At 43.4% G+C, this 26,167-nt stretch overlaps 2 protein-coding genes across 2 annotated transcripts in view; both read right to left on the bottom strand.

The window, feature by feature from the left end:
• Positions 1 to 365: 365 nt before the first annotated feature.
• csf1rb (colony stimulating factor 1 receptor, b) lies at positions 366 to 17,834 on the bottom strand. The gene is made up of 22 exons (XM_079356586.1): positions 17,646 to 17,834; positions 12,763 to 13,029; positions 9,372 to 9,683; positions 9,093 to 9,229; positions 8,861 to 9,023; positions 8,363 to 8,747; positions 6,274 to 6,389; positions 5,985 to 6,093; positions 5,510 to 5,679; positions 5,325 to 5,425; positions 5,104 to 5,230; positions 4,318 to 4,422; positions 4,105 to 4,215; positions 3,853 to 4,012; positions 3,566 to 3,639; positions 3,216 to 3,304; positions 2,723 to 2,845; positions 2,525 to 2,636; positions 2,175 to 2,274; positions 1,967 to 2,078; positions 1,792 to 1,888; positions 366 to 778 (listed from the first exon to the last, which is right to left on the bottom strand). Exons 1-22 carry the CDS (start codon positions 17,695 to 17,697, stop codon positions 708 to 710), a joined length of 3,093 nt encoding a protein of 1,030 aa, XP_079212712.1. The 5' UTR covers positions 17,698 to 17,834; the 3' UTR covers positions 366 to 707.
• A 1,090-nt stretch (positions 17,835 to 18,924) lies between these two features.
• The window catches only part of LOC306832151 (platelet-derived growth factor receptor beta-like), a 17,514-nt gene continuing 10,271 nt past the window's right edge, over positions 18,925 to 26,167 (bottom strand). The window contains exons 15-28 of the mRNA XM_079356590.1: positions 25,728 to 25,822; positions 25,499 to 25,631; positions 25,305 to 25,409; positions 25,086 to 25,190; positions 24,824 to 24,926; positions 24,499 to 24,620; positions 24,303 to 24,415; positions 22,330 to 22,452; positions 21,959 to 22,070; positions 21,747 to 21,846; positions 21,224 to 21,329; positions 20,754 to 20,838; positions 20,211 to 20,349; positions 18,925 to 19,936 (exon numbers count right to left, since the gene is read on the bottom strand). Of these exons, the coding sequence (XP_079212716.1) occupies positions 19,813 to 19,936; positions 20,211 to 20,349; positions 20,754 to 20,838; positions 21,224 to 21,329; positions 21,747 to 21,846; positions 21,959 to 22,070; positions 22,330 to 22,452; positions 24,303 to 24,415; positions 24,499 to 24,620; positions 24,824 to 24,926; positions 25,086 to 25,190; positions 25,305 to 25,409; positions 25,499 to 25,631; positions 25,728 to 25,822 (1,565 nt within the window). The 3' untranslated portion in view covers positions 18,925 to 19,812. The remainder of the gene's footprint in view (positions 19,937 to 20,210; positions 20,350 to 20,753; positions 20,839 to 21,223; positions 21,330 to 21,746; positions 21,847 to 21,958; positions 22,071 to 22,329; positions 22,453 to 24,302; positions 24,416 to 24,498; positions 24,621 to 24,823; positions 24,927 to 25,085; positions 25,191 to 25,304; positions 25,410 to 25,498; positions 25,632 to 25,727; positions 25,823 to 26,167) is intronic.

Raw genomic sequence — 26,167 nt, 5'->3', positions numbered from 1 at the left:
ACCTGTTCGTTCAATGTCTTTTTTATCACAGTCCAGAGTCTAGCAACAGTATACCTGTCTCAGATTAGATTATGATTGTTGGGGCGCTAATGTTGCCCCGCCCCCCCACACTCACCTGTCAGGTAATCTGCCCTAAATTGCCACCGAGCGGCTCGGCCATCAACGCCCTGATAACATGATCTAGTTTCAGACATGGATGATACATGTGGCTCTGGTGTTGTTATTAATAAGATCATAACAAGATCATAATCAGATGATCAGTAAAAACAAACTCAGTCTCATGTTTGATTTATTTTATTTTCCTGAAAAGAAATGACTTTGAACATATAAACAAATAAATGAAAGAGGACAGAGGAGGTGGTGGATTGATTCATTGATTGGTTTATTGATTGATTCAGCATAAATACTTTTTGGTTAATGTTCAAATCAAACTGATCTATTAATACAAACTTTAACCTCAGTTTTGTCTCTACTGAATTTATTGAGGCTTTTAATCTGAAATGTGACTGATGTCACTTCCTCATGATTTAAAAAAAAAAAAACAGTCTGAACCTGAGTTTGTTGTTAAATTAAATTCATTTAAACATTAAAAATCAAACAGGGTTTGGCTGTCATCTTTGTTTTTCCACTCCACAGCTGGTCGTTCACTCTGGATGTTTCAATAAAGTTTTTACATTTTTGACAAACATTTTGATTGGATGGGACGATCAGGACAGCTGGTAGATGTTCTTCACAACTGACCCCTCCGCCCCGCCATCATCTTCGTTGTCATGGCGCTCTGGAGATAATAAAAGAGGCGGAGTCAGATTTAAACAGGTAAATTGTCTCCTAGCAACAGGTTCATGACAGAAGGGGCGGAGCCTAATCATAGCCTCACATATTCACAGGCCTGTATACAATGCTGGTCAATATGAAAAATAGTGAAATCAGGGGGCGGAGCCTAATCAGAACCCTGTAAATGATTGGCAGTATAAACATACTGGCAGAAGGAGGCGTGGCCTAATCAGAGCCCTGTATAGACAGGTGTAGTTTTGAGTCCTAAAACCAGGAAGTGAGGAATTTTAGCGCCGTGGTTCTAACCTCTAAAAGTCAATGGGACTTGTGTTTAGACGCCTGAAATAAGGTCTGTGGTTAACACAAGCTGAAGAGACGTTGAGGTTTTGTTAGACGAGATAAACTACGTTAGCTAAGACCCCACTTGTGAATTTTAAAGTTTTTACGCAAACTGTTTCAGTTAGCGTCATCACGCCTGGAACTCTCTCCCTAATCCTCCTTACAGCCTCTAGTCATGTTTTTCAGTGTTCCTACAAATATTAGGTTCATAAACAACTTATTAAGCTAACGTTTAGCTAACTTGTCAAATCCGCTGATTGCGATGAAGCATAACGGTCGTGACGTCATTATAAACCGACCGTGGTGTACTTCGCTAGCGCATAACGTTAGCTTTTTACTTCTCTGGGCTGCATTAACTCTTCAAACTTCACATAAATGATGTTCATCTGTAAAGATTATCAGCTGAACAAAACAGCTACACATCAGAAACGTGTGTTTGACACAGAGCTTATTTTCTGCAATCATCCAAAATACAATGAAAAAATCCCATAGGAGAATTTCCGTAGTAACCACCGGCGCCATTTTTTCGGGTTGGCCTACAAAACTACGTCATTACTATACCAGTCTATATGATGGGCAGTATAAACATACTGACAGAAGGGGGCGGGGCCTACTCAGAGCCCTATTTATTCCCTTAAGCCAAAATGTTTGGCGCCATCCTGCACACAGGTAAATTACCTGTGTTGCGCTCCTCTTCTTCTCCTCTCTTTAATGCGTCTCCTCTGACCTCCTCCTCCTCCTCCTCCTCTCTGTGTGCAGCGATGTTTTTGTACGTCTGAGGCAGAATGACAAAACCATGATGATGAAAGCCTGTCAGACGACACTCAGGGCTCGGCCATAGATGTGTCCTTACCTGTTCATTTTGGCACGACGGGGGGAGGAGCCTGTCTATGATCTGACCAATCATTTTAAAGGTGGGTCTGTCTGTGGGCTCCAGACTCCAGCAGAGCTTCATCAGCTGATACCTGGTGTGTGTAAATAAACACTTTGTCAGCTCATGTCTGTCACATTAAAAAAAAAACTTTATTAACATTTACACTAACATCATTCTGTTTACTCACATCTCTTGAGGAGCAAAGTCTGGCTGATCCATGTGGCGGCCATTTTGGATCATCTTATAGAAGTTTGTATCCACTGCAACATTTGGGTACGGACTCTTACCTGAACAGGTACGCACACACAAAGTGTTATTAACTACATGTCCCAGAGAGCATTGCTGAAAGAAGCATCCAGTAAGAGAGCTTCCTCCACTGTTGCCAGGCGAATAATGTGAGAATGCAGTGGGATTGGCTGTGTTTCAAATGTGACATCACAGGCCTATTTGATGTTCAATACAACAAAAATCGCCATAATGCAATGATCAAATACAACAGAGCTGCTCTCTGATTGGATGAGATGCTGCCATGGTTACCCAGAGAGAAGATCTCCCACAGTAGGACTCCATATGACCAGACGTCGCTCTGCACGGTGTACACACACTGAAAGATACTCTCTGGAGCCATCCACTTCACCGGGAGACGAGCCTTCAAAATAAAACAGACAGGAAGTGTCATCATAACATACACTGAGGGTGTACAGGTAAGTACACAGGTGAGAGGTGAACACTGACGTTTCCCTGGACGATGTAGCTGTCGTCGTTCCTGATGTCCCGTGCCAAACCGAAGTCACAAATCTTTGCGACACCGCAGTCTGTTAACAGGACGTTCCTCGCCGCTACGTCTCTATGGATACACTGAGAGACAAAGGTGTGAGACAGACAGGTGAGAGACAGACAGGTGTGAGACAGACAGGTGAGAGACAGACAGGTGAGACACAGACAGGTGAGAGACAGACAGGTGAGACACAGACAGGTGAGACACAGACAGGTGAGAGACAGACAGGTAAGACACAGACAGGTGAGACACAGACAGGTGAGAGACAGACAGGTGTGAGACACAGACAGGTGAGACACAGACAGGTGAGACACAGACAGGTGTGAGACAGACAGGTGAGAGACAGACAGGTGAGACACAGACAGGTGAGACACAGACAGGTAAGACACAGACAGGTGAGACACAGACAGGCAGAGCTGAGAGGATTATTTAACTTATGTGAGTGCTTACATTCCTGGTGGACAGGAAGTCCAGACCCTGAGCCACCTGGTAGGAAAACCTCACGAGGTCACCGACAGACAAACTGTCTTTCTGCACACCTGAAGACAAAAAGACAGTGAGACAGGTTTGACCTCAAGGTAAAAAATGACAGGTGTGTTCAGGTGTGCTCAGGTGTGTTCAGGTGTGTTCAGGAGTGTTCAGGTGTGTTCAGGTGTGTTCAGGTGTGCTCAGGAGTGTTCAGGTGTGTTCAGGTGTGTTCAGGTGTGTTCAGGTGTGCTCAGGTGTGTTCAGGTGTGTTCAGGAGTGTTCAGGTGTGCTCAGGTGTGCTCAGGTGTGTTCAGGTGTGGTCTGGTTCTCACCTGTTGATGTTTGTCCTGGACTCGGGGCTGGCAGCATCTCCAGATACTCTGAGCAGCACGAGATCCCACTGTCACTGTAACACACACACACACACACACACACACACACACACACACACTGATCAGTGTGGAGTCTCTCAAATTTGAACCCTCTGATACTGAGCCTGAAGAAAATGAAATATCTTCGAGGTTAAAGTTGAAAAAAAACCAAAAAACTTTATTCATCTTATTCGCCGCTCGTTAACGTTTCTTCTTCACTTATTAAATGTTCACAGAAAACTTCCCACCTCCTGAGCCGCGCATGCTGGGCGGCCATGTTTTTGTAGAAGGCTCTGCCCTCCACTTCATCCACACTCAAAATGGACGCCATGAAGTCCTGAGTGTGAGCCCGCAGGAAGTTGAGCAGGTCGCCATAGCTACAGTATTCTGTAATCATCAACATGGGACCTGATTGGAGGAGAGAGAGATTGAGAATGAACGTCGCACTTTGTCTCAGCTCCGGATGGATCGAGGCGATGAATCGTTGTTTTGGTCGTCACCTCCTCGAGTGCAGGCGCCCAGCAGGTTGACTATGTTGTCATGGTAACCCAGATGACTGAGGATCTTCAGCTCGGACATCAAAGCCTCCCGTTCCTCTGAGTGAGCGCTCGCTGTTCAATAAAACATCAAACGTCAGTCTGAGCGAGCTCAGACGCGTGGTCACGTTAACAATAAAGTTATCAATTCAAAATGACGACGATCGTTGGACTAACGTTTGAGCATCTTGACAGCGACTCGGGTGACTTTGTTGTCGGTTCCCAGACCGTACGCCGTCGCCTCGACCACCTTCCCGAATGCTCCTGAACCGAGAACAGGACCTAGTGTGTGTGTGTGTGTGTGTGTGTGTGTGTGTGTGTGTGTGTGTGTTTTCACAGTAAGAAAAAGAGGAGGTTCAATTTAGTGAGAAACAAAACAAAGCTCCTTCCTTTAACCCATCCTCCCTCCTTCCTGTAATCCTTCCTCCTTCCTTCCTCTCATCCATCCTCCTTCCTTCCTCTCATCCGTCCTTTAATCCATCCTCCCTCCTTCCTTTCATCCATCCTCCCTCCTTCCTCTCATCCATCCTCTAATCCTTCCTCCCTCCTTCCTCTCATCCATCCTCCCTCCTTCCTTTCATCCATCCTCCCTCCTTCCTTTCATCCATCCTCCCTCCTTCCTCTCATCCGTCCTCCCTCCTTCCTCTAATCCATCCTCTAATCCTTCCTCCCTCCTTCCTCTCATCCGTCCTCCCTCCTTCCTCTAATCCATCCTCTAATCCTTCCTCCCTCCTTCCTTTAATCCATCCTCCCTCCTTCCTTTCATCCGTCCTTTAATCCTTCCTCCTTCCTTCCTCTCATCCTTCCTATAACTCTCTCTTCTCGTCCTGCCTCCCTCCTCCCGCCGAGTCCTAGAAACATCCTCCTCCATCATGATCTTGACATTCATCCTAACCCTCTTTATTAAATTTCCCAAACGCAGACTTGTGGCGTGCTCCTTGCTAGTGAAATGGCGTTCTGTACCGAGGCGGAGTTGATCTCGGGGAAACTCCCATTTGTAGTTGTACGGCAGCTGGGAGGGGTCCACAAAGGTGTAGTTGTTTCCATTGCTGCTCTCGATGATCTTCCAGCGAATCTCATATCGTGGTTTCTGACAGAAGAACAACAAACATGGCGGCAGATAATTATTTATCTAACACGTTTACAGGACATCACAGACAGACTGTAGATCATATCAAACTCACCTGTCTCCATTTGTAGAGGAGGAACGACGAGAGCAGGATCAGGAAGCCCACTATGCTCAGAGAACCAATCAGAGCGTCAGTGAAGAAAGTGGGCGGCTCTCCTGCAGAACGCGAAATCACCTTTTTAAAACTCGGTCACGTAAAAGTGTTTCATTTTCCTGTTGTTCTCAAAAAGTCAAACTTACGCGCAGACACCACCTGGCGAGACTCTCCCACCTGGTTGTAGGCGACACACTCCACAGTGACATCATCAGAAGGAGACGCATGGAGCGACAGGTGTGTCCTCACCTGCTCCTCCCCCTCCTGTGAGGTCACATCAGCAGGAGGAAGCTGATAGGTGGAGTCATCTCCACACCTGCAGCAGGTGAGGGGATATTCAATGATGTTCAAGAAATCACATATATCATAAATTCTCTATTTTAAATACGTGATTGAACTGTGGTGAAGTTTTGATCTGATTGTTTGGAACTGAAGATTCATTCAAGCTTGTGACGTCTTTATTGTCATCAAACATTTCACTTCGACGACCTCAGCTTCAGTTTTTAAGCTTTCCTCTAGCGCCACCATCAGGAAAAAAATCTACGTAATAGTTTGTGGAGATGATGTTAGTCATAGTCTGTGCAGCCTGTAGGAGGCGCTGTCACTCTGCTCTGTACATACGTTTCCTGGATCCCGGGACAGCTGTACCAGAGGATTGTGGGTAATGGATATCCAGAGCTGCTGCATGTGACGGAGTCATTCTCCCGACGGACAGCTACGCTCGGAGAACCTGACAGATCACAATGTTTGTTTATTTAATTAAAAATAAAGGAAAAGATTTAAAGTGCAGTAATAGCTCGGAGAGAACAAGGGAAAGCTGCTGGAGTCAAGAGGAGCAAGAAGAAGAAGAAGAAGAAAAAGGAGAGAGGAAGTGAGAGAGGAAACGAGAGAGGAAGTGAGACATTCTTACGATAAACTTGGAGGTCGATGTTCTGTGAGCCGTTAAAGAACGCGTTGAAAAAGTGGAGCGAGTATCGACCTCGATCCTCCTGATGAACTCGACGTAGCAACAAATTTGCCTCCGACCTAAAGGAAAGAAATACCACCTTAACACCGATACAACCTTAACACCGATACAACCATAACACCAAACAATACCGCCATAACACCAACGCTACCACCTTAACACCAACAATACCACCTTAACACCAACAATACCACCTTAACACTGATAGAACCTTAACACCAACAATACCACCTTAACACCAACAATACCACCTTAACACCGATACAACCTTAACACCAACAATACCACCTTAACACCAACAATACCACCTTAACACTGATAGAACCTTAACACCAACAATACCACCTTAACACCAACAATACCACCTTAACACTGATAGAACCTTAACACCAACAATACCAACTTAACACCAACAATACCACCTTAACACCGATACAACCTTAACACCAACAATACCACCTTAACACCAACAATACCACCTTAACACTGATAGAACCTTAACACCAACAATACCAACTTAACACCAACAATACCACCTTAACACTGATAGAACCTTAACACCAACAATACCAACTTAACACCAACAATACCAACTTAACACCAACAATACCAACTTAACACCGATACAACCTTAACACCAACAATACCGCCATAACACCAACGCTACCACCTTAACACCAACAATACCACCTTAACACCAACAATACCACCTTAACACTGATAGAACCTTAACACCAACAATACCAACTTAACACCAACACAACCACCTTAACACCAACAATACCACCTTAACACCAACAATACCACCTTAACACCAACAATACCACCTTAACACCAACAATACCAACTTAACACCAACACAACCACCTTAACACCAACAATACCACCTTAACACCAACAATACCGCCATAACACCAACGCTACCACTTTAACACCAACAATACCACCTTAACACCAACAATACCACCTTAACACTGATAGAACCTTAACACCAACAATACCAACTTAACACCAACACAACCACCTTAACACCAACAATACCACCTTAACACCAACAATACCACCTTAACACTGATAGAACCTTAACACCAACACTACCACTTTAACACCAACGATACCACCTTAACACCAACAATACCACCTTAAAACCAACGATACCACCTTAACACCAACAATACCACCTTAACACCAACAATACCACCTTAAAACCAACGATACCACCTTAACACCAACAATACCACCTTAACACTGATACAACCTTAATACCAACAATACCAACTTAACACCAACACTACCACCTTAACACCAACAATACCACCTTAAAGCCAACGATACCACCTTAACACCAACAATACCACCTTAACACTGATACAACCTTAATACCAACAATACCAACTTAATACCAACACTACCACCTTAACACCAACAATACCACCTTAAAACCAACTCTACCACCTTAACACTGATACAACCTTAACACCAACACTACCACCTTAACACCAACAATACCACCTTAACACTGATACCACCTTAACACCAACAATACCACCTTAACACCAACAAAACCACCTTAACACCAACAATACCACCTTAACACCAACAAAACCACCTTAACACCAACAATACCACCTTAACACCAACAATACCACCTTAACACCAACAAAACCACCTTAACACCAACAATACCACCTTAACACCAACAAAACCACCTTAACACCAACAATACCACCTTAACACCAACACTACCACCTTAACACCAACAATACCACCTTAACACCAACAATACCACCTTAACACCAACACTACCACCTTAACACAAACAAAATAAACTAACACCAAAACCTCCACCTTAACACCAACACTACCACCTTAACACAAACAAAATAAACTAACACCAAAACCTCCACCTTAACACCAACACTTGTTATTGTTAATGTTAAGGTGGTATTTGTCATTTTTGGTTCACATGTTCTGAGTATTTATTGCTGGAGTCACTGTTAGCATGTTTACTTGTAGCAGAGAGCATGCTAACCTGTAGCTGCTGACAGTGTAGCTCTCCTGGTACACCGTGTTGTTGTTGTTGACGTGTGTTGGCGTTGTCCAATGCAGGTTTTTGATTGGAGGATACGCCTCAGTCACAAAGGTTAGTATCACGTCTTGACCTTCATATACCTCAACTTTCTTACTACCGCTAACTTTAGCACTTTTATTCCCAGTCCCATATTTTCTATTGGTGCTAACATTAGCAACTAACTTCCCATGTGTTTCCAGTAAACTGCTGTTTATTCCAGCTTCTAGCTTTTCCTGCACTTCCATTGGTGTGTTGCTAATATTAGTGAGCAGCTCTCCACTGGCGGCTTTAGCCTTGGTGTTAGCTTGTTGCACTGGCAGCAGGTAGATCCTCAGGTAGGGCCGATCTGAGGAGAGAAGAAAAAGTTTTCTGAAGTTCTGATCTGTTTTTTTTTTTTTTTTCATCTTTTGTCTCTTTATCTTCTGTTATTATTTAATGTTTTTCTTAAATGTTTCATACCCAAAACTTCAAGGTGTGTGGTTGCCGTGGCTACTCCAGCCTTATTGACAGCAGTACAGGTAAAGGTTCCTTTGTGAGCCTGACTGAGCGGTGAGACCGTCACAGTGCTGTTCATGTACAGGCGATGGTTGCTATAGAGACGGCTGACGGTGACGTTGAGTTTCTGGGTGAAAAACAAACAAGTAAATATTTGTGTGTGTCTTTGTTATTAACACAACAGGTGACCTCTGACCTTTATTCGGGGGTGTGTCCAGGTGATGTTGTAAAAGTGGGTGGGGTTACTGGTCAGACAGGTGACCTCAAACTTCTCTCCTGCAAGACGGATTGATTTCATCTGACTGAGAGACAGAAGGGGAGGATGACGCAGCCCTGCAGACAGACAGGTCGTCAGGGAGACAGATAGAGGTCAGATAAACACAGACAGACAGACAGACAGACAGACAGACAGACAGACAGACAGACAGACAGACAGACAGACAGACAGACAGACAGACAGACAGACAGGGCTTACGTGGAAAAACCTGCAAGTCCACATGTCTTGAAATAAACTGTCTTCCATCCTTCCAGCCTGAGCAAACATAACGTCCGTTGAACGACCTTTGCAGGTTGCTGATCAGGGCTCCCCTCCTGGGGTCAAAGGTCACATTCATGCCCTGAGGCAGGCCCTGAGCTCTATGGCCTCCGCCCACGCTGCTCTCTAATTGGAGGGTGAGGTTGGTGAGAGAGGGGTCGGTCAGAAGACACCTGAACAGGAAGTCGCGTCCCTCTTCGACATTAGATCCAGCACGAGGGGTGACGAACATGTTTGAGGGGTGAGATGGGTCTGAGGGAGGAGGATTGTGAGACATGTTAATATGACATGAAGGTCTTTTTAAATGAATTATTAGATCAAGAGAAATCTGTGAGCTCAGAATCTGTTTTAACAGAGCGAAGCCAAAGGGTTCAGTTCAAGGACATTTCTCTGTTTATGTGAATAAAATGAAGTAAACATGAACACCTGTTTATCTCTACAAGACTGAATGCAGACGACACTGTAAGAAGACCAAACTGTAAGAAGACGACACTGTAAGAAGACGACACTGGAAGAAGACCAAACTGTAAGAAGACGACACTGTAAGAAGACGACACTGGAAGAAGATGACACTGTAAGAAGACTACACTGTAAGAAGACCAAACTGTAAGAAGACCAAACTGTAAGAAGATGACACTGTAAGAAGACGACACTGTAAGAAGACTACACTGTAAGAAGACGACACTGTCAGAAGACCAAACTGTAAGAAGACGACACTGGAAGAAGACCAAACTGTAAGAAGACGACACTGTAAGAAGACGACACTGTCAGAACACCAAACTGTAAGAAGATGACACTGTAAGAAGACGACACTGTAAGAAGACTACACTGTAAGAAGACGACACTGTCAGAAGACCAAACTGTAAGAAGACGACACTGGAAGAAGACCAAACTGTAAGAAGACGACACTGTAAGAAGACGACACTGGAAGAAGACCAAACTGTAAGAAGATGACACTGTAAGAAGACTACACTGTAAGAAGACCAAACTGTAAGAAGACCAAACTGTAAGAAGACGACACTGTCAGAACACCAAACTGTAAGAAGATGACACTGTAAGAAGACGACACTGTAAGAAGACGACACTGTAAGAAGACGACACTGTCAGAAGACCAAACTGTAAGAAGACGACACTGTAAGAAGACGACACTGTAAGAAGACGACACTGTCAGAAGACCAAACTGTAAGAAGACTACACTGTAAGAAGACGACACTGTAAGAAGACGACACTGTAAGAAGACGACGACACTGTAAGAAGACCAAACTGTAACAAGACGACACTGTAAGAAGACGACACTGTAAGAAGAAGACGACTGTAAGAAGACGACACTGTAAGAAGACGACACTGTAAGAAGACGACACTGTAAGAAGACCAAACTGTAAGAAGACGACACTGTAAGAAGACGACACTGTAATAAGACGACACTGTAAGAAGACCACAGTGTAAGAAGACCACACTGTAAGAAGACCACACTGTAAGAAGACCACACTGTAAGAAGACCACACTGTAAGAAGAAGACGACTGTAAGAAGACGACCTTGAAAGAAGACGACACTGGAAGAAGACCAAACTGTAAGAAGACGACACTGTAAGAAGACGACCCTGGAAGAAGACCAAACTGTAAGAAGATGACACTGTAAGAAGACTACACTGTAAGAAGACCAAACTGTAAGAAGACCAAACTGTAAGAAGACGACACTGTCAGAACACCAAACTGTAAGAAGATGACACTGTAAGAAGACGACACTGTAAGAAGACTACACTGTAAGAAGACGACACTGTCAGAAGACCAAACTGTAAGAAGACGACACTGTAAGAAGACGACACTGTAAGAAGATGACACTGTAAGAAGACGACACTGTAAGAAGACGACACTGTAAGAAGACGACACTGTCAGAAGACCAAACTGTAAGAAGACTACACTGTAAGAAGACGACACTGTAAGAAGACGACGACACTGTAAGAAGACCAAACTGTAACAAGACGACACTGTAAGAAGACGACACTGTAAGAAGACCAAACTGTAAGAAGACGACACTGTAAGAAGACGACACTGTAAGAAGACGACGACACTGTAAGAAGACCAAACTGTAACAAGACGACACTGTAAGAAGACGACACTGTCAGAAGACCACACTGTAAGAAGACGACACTGTCAGAAGACCACACTGTAAGAAGACGACACTGTCAGAAGACCAAACTGTAACAAGACGACACTGTAAGAAGACCACACTGTAAGAAGACGACACTGTCAGAAGACCAAACTGTAAGAAGACAACACTGTAAGAAGAAGACGACTGTAAGAAGACGACACTGTAAGAAGACGACACTGTAAGAAGACGACGACACTGTAAGAAGACCAAACTGTAACAAGACGACACTGTAAGAAGACCACACTGTAAGAAGACAACACTGTAAGAAGAAGACGACTGTAAGAAGACGACACTGTAAGAAGACGACACTGTAAGAAGACCAAACTGTAAGAAGACGACACTGTAAGAAGACGACACTGTAATAAGACGACACTGTAAGAAGACCACAGTGTAAGAAGACGACACTGTAAGAAGACGACACTGTAATAAGACGACACTGTAATAAGACGACACTGTAAGAAGACCACAGTGTAAGAAGACGACACTGTAAGAAGACCAAACTGTAAGAAGACCACAGTGTAAGAAGACCACACTGTAAGAAGACCACAGTGTAAGAAGACCACACTGTAAGAAGACCACAGTGTAAGAAGACCACACTGTAAGAAGACGACACTGTAATAAGACGACACTGTAATAAGACGACACTGTAAGAAGACCACAGTGTAAGAAGACGACACTGTAAGAAGACCAAACTGTAAGAAGACCACACTGTAAGAAGACCACACTGTAAGAAGACCACACTGTAAGAAGAAGACGACTGTAAGAAGACGACCCTGAAAGAAGATGACACTGTAAGAAGACGACACTGTAAGAAGACAACACTGTAATAAGACTACACTGTAAGAAGACGACACTGTAAGAAGACGACACTGTAAGAAGACGACATTATAATAAGACGACACTGTAAGAAGACAACACTGTAAAAAGACGACACTGTAAGAAGACGACACTGTAAGAAGACGACACTGTAAGACGACACTGTAAGAAGACGACACTGTAAGAAGATGACACTGTAAGAAGACGACCCTGAAAGAAGACGACACTGCAAACAACTGTCTTCATGGACTACACAGTAGTTAATTGTTTGTCTGCTATCCCACATCTTAAATGTCAAAACCTGTCCTGGACAGTTTTGTATCCACTGTCTCTTTCAGGGGGCGTGGCCTCAGATAACCTTACCTTTGACATACAGGTGGATCCAGGTGACCAGGTGTTCTAGGCCCTGCTCGGTGTACTGACAGCTGTAAGTCCCAGTGTGTCTGGGGTCCAACTTTTTCACCTCCACTGGGTTCGGTAGCAGGTTCTGATACAGGAGGCGGAATGCTGTGCTGGACCACCGTGTCGAGTTGTCGCCATGGCAACTGAGGGTGAAGGCGGAGCCAGCAGTCAGAACCACCTCAGTTTGGTTTGGCAGGATGTCCGAGTTTAGACGGATCCATGGAGGTTCTGAAAAAAAAAACCCAAGAGGTTACAGAGTGAACAGTAGTCACGGTGACATCAGTGTCTGCACTCTTACAGGTCAACAGCCTCTTTTTCCAACTTGTTTTGATTTGTCGTCCTCAGACTCAAGTTAAATTGCTACATGCTCTACGTGTGGTCTTAAAGTGACAGCAGCGTTTTAAAGTCTGATGACATTCAGGGAAACTTGTTTGATTTTCCAATGTTAAATTATTGGCTGCTAATTAGCATCCCAGTTTGATTAATTAACTCATGCAAGATGACTTTGGGCTCTTAAAACCTTAGACTGTAGTCTGATTCCAGGTATTCAACCAACTACAGAGTGTTACATGTACAGTTACCCCCCCCCCCCCCCACACACACACACACACACATAGAAACTCAGTCACTGGATGGATGATGTAACACAACTTTATTTAAAATCAGAGAAGAAGAAACAGCTCGTATCAGTGTTAATAAAATCTGTATCATTAAAAGAAACAGGTGTTTGTTTGTCAGACGTCCAATAGGGTGCTGCGACATCAGCTGATCATACATGTACACTTTAATTCGAGATTACATGAAATGTTCTTATTATGTTACAAAGCAGATTTCAGAGTCTTATTGAACAGTTATCAGATTTATTGATCTTTGATGAACTGATAGTTTCATTCATGGTTCATTACCACAGCATCTCTGAAGGGCTCATTCAATGGACGGCCAGTTTAATAAAAAATATGTTGGTCGTTTCCTGCCGTCAGAGATAAAAACAGATGATTTGATTGGCTGTCTGTGGAGAAGGCAGTGCTCTCATTGGCTGGGAGCAGTGATAGGTAGGAGAGGTTTCTTCAGGACGTCCTGCAGGTGGGTGGCGATGCGAGATGTCTGCAGCAGTAAAGCCTGATGGTTCTCCACCAGCAGACTCTGATGTCGAGCCAGATTCTGCAGGTCCTGGATCTGCTGGGAGCCCTAAAGACACAACGTCAAACGCAGGTTACATTAGTTCAACCAGAGGTTACCTGTCCGAGTGACTGGCTGTATGTGTGCCTGGTTTTATAGTCTGCAAAGAGACACGTTTCATCTCAAAGCTCTCATGATCTGCACACCGCGTTTCTTTGAGGTTCATCTCTGGTGCTAAAGCCCTCGCTCATCACTCGCACTGCTCAGAGCGCCGTTTTGAAGGCGCGATATTTACGTCCCTCTGATGTGAAACATTTACCCCCCCCCCCCCCCATAACGCAAAAGTGGCCACAGTAGCATAACTGTGTGAAGAAATAATCCCCGGGTCGAGATTGTCTTCTAACAGAGGGTTTACCATGCTAAACACTAAAATAAGCTAAACTTAACCCAAATCTGACTCACCTGAGTTCCCAGCATGCTTAGCAGTTGGACCACCTGGACCTGGCCCTTGGCGATCTCTTTCTGGACCTGGACCAGCTGTTTAAGCTGGTCAAGCACTTCCTGTCTCCACGGCGCCTCCTGCTGCTGGACCAGCTCAGACAGCCCAGGGGGAGGGGCGTGGTCAGAAGGTGCATCGTCATGGTGATCACCTGCAGTAAAGACGACTGAAGTCAAAACTTCAGTTTTTTACTCGAGGTCAACGTTAGGGGTGAGTCTCTGTTTTGATTGACAGGTGTCTCAACCAATAGACTCCTCAGAAAGTCCCTGTAGCGTAAAGCCCAGAACTTTGTCTTGCAGGTGATGCAACCGATGCTACACATTCACACGTTAGGCTACATAGACGCCTCCTTCACCAGAATGACCACATAAGCATTTCATAAACCGTTTAGCTCCCCCTGCAGGTGAAAATGGAGACTCTCCATCTTCATGAGTAAGAAAAGAAAAAGAATTTTTGAGCCACAATGTCTCAATGAAATACACACGTGATTTTTATCGTTTGTTTAAGTGGTACTACAGCGCCCCCTATGGGTGGCATAGAACGTTTATTTTAGGTACAAATGACCGCCTGCTGATTTGATACTGTCACTGCGGGCTCACACATGGACGCGTTAAAGAATGTCCCTGCTAGCTTTTGTCTGATTCAAGGATAGAGCTGTCGAGTTACAGAAAATAATAAAAGATGCACACTTTGAAAAAATATACTGATGTGTCATTGTTGCCTTTAACACTGGCTAACTAACCACAAGAGGGCGCTAGAGGTACCAGATATTACCTCTGAAAGATGTGTCCTGTAGACTTACATTATATATTTAATTTTTCAATATTTTATGTGAAATCATTGAAACATTTTTTTATCATATAAAATAATAAGACTAAGAGTAAAGTGGCGTATGAATCTTTTTCACTCTTATCATTTGGTGAAACCAGCACCAGAGTGAAAACAGCTTGATTTTAATCTTTACATTTTTAGTGAAGCTTGATGTGACAGTCAAATACGCCATCATTGACTTTCACAACCAGAACAAGAAGTGAAATAAGTGTGTGTGTGTGTGTGTGCACCGTTACACGGCGCCTACCCTTGATAACAATAACTAATCAGACCTGTTTGACTTTCTGTACCAGCCTGTAAAAATGTTAATTTCTGCTGTAAATGTTTTATTGCCTGTTCCTGTACGTGACTTCCAGTGTTCCAAGGACAAGAGATCAATATAACACTAAAATGCCAAAAACTGCAGTTCCTCCAGTGTCCACTAGAGTCTGTCTCCTGCAGTGAGTCAGTCTCCATAGAGCTCTATGTTAAAATGTCCAACTTTACAGCTGCAGTTCCTCCAGTGTCCACTAGAGTTTATTTTCTGCAGTGAGTCAGTCTGTTCCAAAAACAGTTTGGGTGTCTCTTCTTTTTCTCTTTTTTCTTTACTTTAAACTTTACTGATATTTTTGAAACATAACAAAACGTTTAATTGAAATCATTAACTTTTAATTTTAGTGATAAATAACTTTATAAAGATTCCAGTTTCTCCACAGAGAAATTGCAAAAATAAATCAGTGTATGAGTGTGTGTGTGTGTGAGTGTTTGTGTGTGTTTGTGAGTGAGTGTTTGTGTGTGTGTGTGTGTGTGTGTGTGTGTGTGTGTGTGTGTGTGTTGGGTAGGTTGATGTTATGAAATCTTGGAGATTCAGGAAACACATTTTGAGACCGCACATACACACACACACACACAATGATGATAATGTGTGTGTAAGGGTCTCCACTTCCTTGTCTCACTTCTTCTTCTCTTTAAAATTCTCAGTGGGTGGAGTGAAGGAACTGATGACCATGGCAACGTGTTAACAGACATAAACTCCTAATAATGATTATTATTATGATAGATTATTATTTGTAAGGTGGTCTTCTTGTCCCAAAGAGCGCCCCCTACAGGCCTGGATTTCTGGAGCGCGTTTCTTTTAATGTCATCGTTTCACCTTCAGGCCATCGTATGTTTGAGTTTTAACTAATGAGCCGATGATCTTATTGATCGGTTTTATAGAATATTAATCATTTTTTATTTTTTATCAATAATCTTTAGGTCGAACATTCTTTGTTCATCAAAGATCAATAACCACATTGATTCCTTTGATCTGATTGATTTCACATCTTGGATCAAGAATTCTTGTTATAAAAGTGATGCTGAACTGTCAATCATAAAGAGGAACCTTTAAACTTCATCTTTATAAAAGGATTTCCCTCAAATCCTTCAAATTGTTTATCGACACTGAATGTTTATTTATAAACAATAAATACCAAGAATAATATATTGGATTATAATTACTTCTTAAAAACAACAAAAATAATTTTAATAAATATATATTCATATTTAATTAGAGTCCTTAAAAGCAATCAATTATCTTGTTTATGAATAGATCAATGATTTTTTTACAAACAATCTTTTGATTCATAGATTTCATGTTGATCTCATGAAATCTTTAATGACTCGACCTCGTTATTAACGTGTTGATTTATATCTAATGAAGGCGTTAATAATGCCAACTCTTCATCATGGAGTAAACAAAGTGTAAACAAACAGTAAACAAAGTGTAAACAAATTGTAAACAGTAAACAAACAGCAAACACAGTGTAAATAAATATTGAAAAAAAAGCTGCAAAAAAGTAAACAAACATTAAACAGACAGTATACAAAGTGTAAACAAACATTTAAAAGAACAGCAAGCAAACTGTAAACAAAGCGTAAACAAACATCAAACAAACAGCAAACAAAGTGTAAACAAACATTTAAAAGAACAGCAAGCAAACTGTAAACAAAGCGTAAACAAACATCAAACAAACAGCAAACAAAGTGTAAACAAACATTTAAAAGAACAGCAAGCAAACTGTAAACAAAGCGTAAACAAACATCAAACAAACAGCAAACAGACAGTATACAAAGTGTAAACAAACATTTAAAAGAACAGCAAACAAAGTGTAAACAAACAGCAAACAAACAGCAAACAAAGTGTAAACAAACATCAAACAAACAGCAAACAAAGTGTAAACAAACATTAAACAAACAGCAAACAGACAGTATACAAAGTGTAAACAAACATTTAAAAGAACAGCAAGCAAACTGTAAACAAACTGTAAACAAACATCAAACAAACAGCAAAGAAACTGTAAACAAACTGTAAACAAAGTGTGAACATTTAAAAAACAACAAACAAACTGTAAACAAAGTGTAAACAAACACTGACCTGCAGCGGAGCAGCTAAGGGCGATCGACAGCAGCAGAAAGTACACCTTCATCTCTCTCTGTTCTTCACTCTGACCCAAACTGAAGAAGAACAAACTTCCTCCAGACTAACACAGACGTGGCCCCGCCCCCTATTCTGGCTCCTCCCACTGATCCCCCAGTGTGGTCCAGAGGAGTCACAGATTGTATGTGTTGTAAATGCACATTCACTGATGGGTTACTAACTACGATAGCTAGCCTACAGCACCAGAGAAAGGAACCATTGCCATGGTAACAGTGAGCTAGCTCCACCAATCAGAGACGTGGCTGTGACACAATGACTCTGCATAGTTTAGCGTAGCTTCTTTCCTTGATATGGTGAATAAACCGTGTCGTTCTTTAAACAAGGTCAACATCAGACACACTTCAGGAACATGAACCATCACGTCACACTCAGACAGCTCGTGGTCAGTCGACCTCTGATGGTTATGACATCATGGATAACAATCCAATCCACCATTGAGAACTTGAACAGCACGTTTACTTCACTGTTGAGCTTTGTAAGATCATGAATGTCTTGTGAGAGCTTCAGATGACACACAAAGGTTGTTATTGTTCTTCTTATTGTTATTATTGACAGAATGATGCGACGGCGAGGAGATGTAGCGGTGATGTTCTTTGTTAAAGTTTGTTTGTGGTTTTCTAGCTCGCTGGATTTTTGAAACCACGACGATGAACCCACAGAGATCACGTGGTCACTGTTCTGATTTCATTCTGTCAACAAGAGAAATCACGCCGACTCTTCATCATCTACACGTCTTGTTTTGTGTTACTCTTAAAGGCACAGTGCGTCAGGACCCTCGGGTCCTCGTGAAGGTGGGGCTGTAATTAACGACGTCTCAGTGAGCTCAAACAAAGAGACGTAAAAACGTTTCAAATTAAATTGAAGAAACATTAAAAAGTCGGATTGGACTCAGTTTATAAAAAACCCTGTAAAGCACAGTTAAACCATGGTGTGTGTGTGTGTGTGTGTGTGTGTGTGTGTGTGTTTGTGACGTTATGTTTGTGAAATGTTTTCGGGGAGAAAATGAGGAACAGTCTTCTTGTGACGCCGTCTCAGGAAACACTTTTTCACATTCAGCACTTTTCTCTCCCTGTGCCACTGAAACAGGAAGTAGAAACAAGACACACAGCAGGGGGCGGAGCCACGTGGGGGACTTGAATCTTTTAATAATCGATGCTTTTTCACACCACCTTGTGGTGAGGTGTGGACACACAGACAGACAGACTCAGTGTTTGGTTATACTCAGATATTTAGTTTTTATTTGTTTGTCTGAAGCACTTTGAATAAACACACAGCTGATAGAAACATTTATAATCACTGATATACATGAAGACTTCAAAGATACACAAAGACGCTGAATATGATGAACCATCAGGACCTGCTCCACTGTAAATTAGTAAAAACAGGAAGTAGCCTGACAGTCAGAGCTGTGGGTAAAAAACCCTCTTTTGTCACACGACCCTATTAGGATTGAATCAGCTTGTTCGTGGCTCACTTTAAAACCCTTCTTTCTGCCTGCCATGGAGACGGTGGGTTAATTTAACCCTCGGCTCTGACTGTCAGGAAGACAGTCGGTAAATTTAACCCTCTGCTCTGACTGTCAGGAAGACAGTTGGTTAATTTAACCCTCTGACTGTCAGGAAGAGAGTTGGTTAATTTAACCCTCTGACTGTCAGGAAGACAGTTGGTTAATTTAACCCTCTGCTCTGACTGTCAGGAAGACAGTTGGTTAATTTAACCCTCTGACTGTCAGGAAGACAGTTGGTTAATTTAACCCTCTGACTGTCAGGAAGACAGTTGGTTAATTTAACCCTCTGACTGTCAGGAAGACAGTTGGTTAATTTAACCCTCTGCTCTGCCTGCCATGGAGACGGTGGGTTAATTTAACCCTCGGCTCTGCCTGCCAGGAAGACAGTTGGTTAATTTAACCCTCTGCTCTGCCTGCCATGGAGACGGTGGGTTAATTTAACCCTCGGCTCTGCCTGCCAGGAAGACAGTTGGTTAATTTAACCCTCTGCTCTGCCTGCCAGGAAGACAGTTGGTTAATTTAACCCTCTGCTCTGCCTGCCAGGAAGACAGTTGGTTAATTTAACCCTCTGCTCTGACTGGAAAGCAGCTGTGCTGCTCAAAGGCAGCTCTCCTCCTCTTCATCACGCCTGGGGGAGGAAGAGGAAGGCTCTTCAGCTTGCTGTCTGTCCTCTGATGATGTCACTTCCTGTGCTTCTGGTGGGTCCAGAGACTCCTGAGGGCTGCAGACGGAAACATCATCGTTATAGTCATGAGTAATTCATGATAATAAACAGAGGCAGACTTTGAAGTCTGCACAAGGAAGGAAGAGAAAAGTTGCAATGTTGGAAATATATTTCTGATTCAGTTTGAAGGACAACAACAAGCTTCGACGTCGGACCATCAACAAAAACACAAAATAAATAAAGTTTTATTGAAACGAATAATAAAGTTTGACTGACATGAACAATAACTTTTCTTTGAAACTAAAGGTGAACATTTTGAAGGTGTTCCAACCTGACTACGTCCAGCGCAGCGCCCCCGCTGGTTTCTATGGTGATGTCCGTGGTGGGTATGATGTAAGTACCATGGGAGGGACCTGCCTCCTCTGGCTCGGCCTCTGACAGGTGCACATTTACCTGAGGGGCGGGGCTTCCTGCAAACATCAACAGATGTTTGACTTAGAGGGCATGAAAACACGTTTACAAACAACAAATACAAACAACAACAACAAACCAGTCAAAAAAGACTAACAGTCAAAATCATAGCTTTCAGTCGACACACAGGTACAGGTGTGTGTCCAGGTGTGTACAGCTGTGTGTGTGTACGGAGGCCTGGAATGTAGCTCGAGCCTTATACGCCTCCGCCACCAGAGTCTGGACTCTGGGGGGGGGGGGTCTGAACTTGTGTGTGTGTCTGACCATGAGTGTGTGTGTGTGTGTGTGTGTGTTTCTGACTTTGAGTGTGTGTGTCTGACCGTGTGTGTGGTGTGTGAACGTGTGTGTGTCTGAAAGTGTGTGTGTGTGTCTGACCGTGTGATTGAATGTGTGTGTGTCTGACCTTGTGTGTGTGTCAGAGCAGATCTGGATCGAACCACTGCCGGACTGTCGCTGTTCAGGAAGCTTTCAGTCAGCTGGAGGTACCGCTGAAAAAAACAAAAACATAACAGGTTCAGAATCAGATGTGTAAACAAATCTACATATGTGTAAACAAATCTACATATGTGTAAACAAATCTACATTTGTATAAACAAATCTACACATGTGTAACCTAATCTACATATGTGTAACCTAATCTACATATGTGTAACCTAATCTACATATGTGTAAACAAATCTACATATGTGTAAACAAATCTACATTTGTATAAACAAATCTACACATGTGTAACCTAATCTACATATGTGTAAACAAATCTACATATGTGTAACCTAATCTACATATGTGTAAACAAATCTACATATGTGTAAACCGTGATATAGATGTGTAAACAGATTTGATCTCGTCACATATTTAGAAGGTCTTTGTCACCTTTTTGTAGTCCTCAGTCAACATGTTGCCCATGGAAACAGCCAATGAGGAGAAAGCAGGTCTACCTTCAGGTTTTTCCTCCCAACAAAGTTTCATCAAATCAAATCTGAAACCACAAAGAGAGAACCAAATGTTTAAAATGACAGCCCCTCCCCTTACACACTCAGGTGTCATAAGCCCCTCCCCTTACACACTCAGAGGTGATGTAAGCCCCTCCCCTTACTCACTCAGAGGTGATATAAGCCCCTCCCCTTACTCACTCAGATGTGTTATAAGCCCCTCCCCTTACTCACTCAGAGGTTATATAAGCCCCTCCCCTTACTCACTCAGATGTGTTATAAGCCCCTCCCCTTACTCCCTCAGAGGTGTTATAAGCCCCTCCCCTTACTCACTCAGAGGTTATATAAGCCCCTCCCCTTACTCACTCAGAGGTGTTATAAGCCCCTCCCCTTACTCACTCAGAGGATTGGGAAATATAATGGAGATAGGAGGGATGATCAAAAATGTTAGCTTTGTGTCATACATGTCCTGAGGGGCGTGGTCAGGTCGACTCATCCTGTATCCTCTCTTCAGAGCAGAAAAAAACTCCCGAGTCATCGGGAGGTCAGGGTACGGACTAACACCTGGAACAAAACACAGACAGATATCACACTGTGTATGAGTGTGTGTGTGTGTGTGTGTGTGTGTGAGTGTGTGTGTGTGTGAGTGAGTATGTATGTGTGTGTGTGTGTTCACCCAGAGAGAAGATCTCCCACAGGAGGACTCCATAGGACCAGACGTCGCTCTGAGAGCTGTAGATGTTCTGGAAGATGCTTTCAGGTGACATCCACTTCACAGGCAGGAAGCTCTGAAGACAAAAATGATCACATGACTCAGGTGTGACCTAAAGGTAACCACTACCATCAGTGTGTGAATGTGTAGGTGTGACCTACAGAGTAAAAGCACTACAGTATAAAAGCTCAAGTCCATTTCCCATTTAAGGTATGACCCCTCAGGTGTGACTGTCATGTATGACCCCTCAGGTGTGACTGTCAGGTGTGACTGTCATGTCAGGTGGACAAGATATTTTCCATCACGATCTTTGTATCAATAAGTTCTTGACTTACGTTTCCTCGTGCGATGTAGTCCTGCTCCTTCTTCAGATCTCGAGCCAAACCAAAGTCACAAACCTTCAGCAGCTTCCCTTCACAGACCAACACGTTCCTCGCTGCCAGGTCCCTGTGCACACACTGTGGACATGCAACATACAACATGTCAACACTCAACATGTCAACACGCATCATGTCAACACTCAACATGTCAACACTCAACATGTCAACACGCATCATGTCAACACTCAACATGTCAACACTCAACATGTCAACACGCATCATGTCAACACACAACATGTCAACATGCATCATGTCAACACGCAACATGTCAACACACAACATGTCAACACTCAACATGTCAACACGCATCATGTCAATACACAACATGTCAACACTCAACATGTCAACATGCAACATGTCAACACGCAACATGTCAACATGCATCATGTCAACACGCAACATGTCAATACACAACATGTCAATACGCAACATGTCAACATGCATCATGTCAACACGCAACATGTCAATACACAACATGTCAACACGCATCATGTCAACACACAACATGTCAACATGCATCATGTCAACACGCAACATGTCAACACTCAACATGTCAACATGCAACATGTCAACATGCAACATGTCAACATGCAACATGTCAACACGCAACATGTCAACACTCAACATGTCAACATGCAACATGTCAACACGCAACATGTCAATACACAACATGTCAACACGCAACATGTCAATACACAACATGTCAACACGCAACATGTCAATACACAACATGTCAACACTCAACATGTCAACATGCAACATGTCAACACGCAACATGTCAACACTCAACATGTCAACACGCATCATGTCAATACACAACATGTCAACACTCAACATGTCAACACGCAACATGTCAACACGCATCATGTCAACACTCAACATGTCAACATGCATCATGTCAACACGCAACATGTCAATACACAACATGTCAACACGCAACATGTCAACATGCATCATGTCAACACGCAACATGTCAATACACAACATGTCAACACGCATCATGTCAACACACAACATGTCAACATGCATCATGTCAACACGCAACATGTCAATACACAACATGTCAACACGCAACATGTTAACACACAACATGTCAACATGCATCATGTCAACACGCAACATGTCAACACGCAACATGTCAACATGCATCATGTCAACACGCAACATGTCAATACACAACATGTCAACACGCATCATGTCAACATGCAACATGTCAACACGCAACATGTCAACACTCAACATGTCAACACTCAACATGTCAACACGCAACATGTCAACACTCAACATGTCAACACGCATCATGTCAACACGCAACATGTCAACACGCAACATGTCAATACACAACATGTCAACACGCATCATGTCAACACGCAACATGTCAACACTCAACATGTCAACACGCATCATGTCAACACGCAACATGTCAACACGCAACATGTCAATACACAACATGTCAACACGCATCATGTCAACACGCAACATGTCAACACGCAACATGTCAACACTCAACATGTCAACACGCATCATGTCAACACGCAACATGTCAACACGCAACATGTCAATACACAACATGTCAACACGCATCATGTCAACATGCAACATGTCAACACGCAACATGTCAATACACAACATGTCAACACGCATCATGTCAACATGCAACATGTCAACACTCAACATGTCAACACTCAACACACAACATGTCAACACACAACATGTCAACACTCAACATGTCAACACGCAACATGTCAACACTCAACATGTCAACACGCAACATGTCAACACTCAACATGTCAACACGCAACATGTCAACACGCAACATGTCAACACACAACATGTCAACACTTAACATGTCAACACACAACATGTCAACATGTAATCAGTGATTATTTATCAAAGTCTAGTGATGATTGGTTATTGACCAGTCTTACGTTTCTGGAGGACAGGAAGTCCATGGCCTGAGCGGTCTGGTAGGAGAAGCTGAGGAGGTCGTGGAGGCCGAGGTGAGGAGAATCAGAGAGGACGAGCGCCGACTCTTTTTGGTCTAAAAGGCAACAACAGGTCATTATTGATCTTTTTTCAAACGACTACTAAAGATGAAGAGACACAGTGAGCTCCATGCATTACCTGGTGGCGTGCACGGCATCTCGTACACGGCGGGTTCGATGTCAGCATAGCTGAGCTCCTTCATGGCGACGTACTGAGCGTTCTCCTCTTTGTTCATGTCCATATAACCTCCATCACTGTCGCTGCAGGGCGAGAGCCAATGAGAGACACACACGTCGTCATCTCAACAGCGTCTCAGAGACGCCAACAAAGAGACGTGAAGACGCTTTGAATCAAACGGAGGAAACATTAAGAAGCCAGTTTGGACACAGTTACAACATGTTAAATAACTCTGTGTGTGTGTGTGTGTGTGTGTGTGTGTGTGTGTGTGTGTGTGTGTGTTGACCTTTTGGTCTGTGTGTCACTCTGTAGGAAGGTGTGTTTGTTCCTCTGCAGGTAGTTCACCAGGTCTCCATGACGACAAAACTCAGTGATCAGATAGATAGGACCTAAACAGACACACACACACACACACACACACACACACACACACACACACACACACACACACACACACACACATACACACACACACACACACATATGATTTCTGCTTCTAGCTGTGCGGTCCGTTAGCTAGTCTGGATTGAATCAGGTGTCGTGGTCACCTCCTCGGGTGCAGGCTCCGAGCAGGTTGACGACGTTCAGGTGAGGACCAAGATGAACCATAACCTTCAACTCTGACATCAGAGACTGCACCGAACCACTGTTGGCTGAATTCACACACACACACACACACACACACACACACACACACACACACACACACACACACGTTTAATAACAGACAGATAGTTGGACAGACAGACAGACAGACGTGAACATACATTTGACCATCTTCACAGCTGCTTTCGTCGTAGAATGAGAGTGAATCAAACCAGAGACGTTCGCCTCGACAACACGGCCGAACGCCCCTGAACCCAACACCTGACCTGAAGAGAGAGACAGGTATACACACAGTCAAACAGACAGGTAGACAATAGTTTAGGTCCAACATTAGGACTAGGTTGGACACTCGTACCCAGGACCACGTGCTCTCGTGGTACTTCCCAGGTGGAGCTGTAGGACAGGTGGGCGGGATCCAGGTAGGTGTACTGCTGTCCGTCAGGACTCACCGACTCGATGACCTTCCAACGAACTTCATAACGAGGTTTCTGACAGGAGTGGCCACAGAGGTCAACTTGTTGCCATGGCAACCGGGACAAACAGTTTCTGCATCATATCAAAGACAGAGTGACGACGGGACTCACTTTTCTCCAGACGATGATGAGGATGACGAGGAAGACGATTGCCATGACGACCAGAACCAGAACTGCTGCCAACACGGCAACCTGAGAAAGAAGAGCTGTAGGAAGAGAGACAGGCGGGGTGAGACAGGTACAGAGAGACAGGTAGGGTGAGACAGGTAGATAGAGACAGGTACAGAGAAACAGGTAGAGAGACAGGTAGAGAGAGACAGGTAGAGAGAGACAGGTACAGAGAGACAGGTAGAGAGACAGGTAGAGAGAGACAGGTAGAGAGAGACAGGTACAGAGAGACAGGTAGAGAGAGACAGGTAGGGTGAGACAGGTAGAGTGAGACAGGTAGATAGAGACAGGTAGAGAGAGACAGGTAGATAGAGACAGGTAGAGAGAGACAAGTAGAGAGAGACAAGTAGAGAGAGACAGGTACAGAGAGACAGGTACAGAGA

This window comes from Symphodus melops (assembly GCF_947650265.1).
Source record: "Symphodus melops genome assembly, chromosome: 11".
NCBI lineage: Eukaryota > Metazoa > Chordata > Actinopteri > Labriformes > Labridae > Symphodus > Symphodus melops.
The sequence above is the reverse complement of the archived record's forward strand: the minus strand, read 5'-3'. Positions and strand labels throughout refer to the sequence as shown.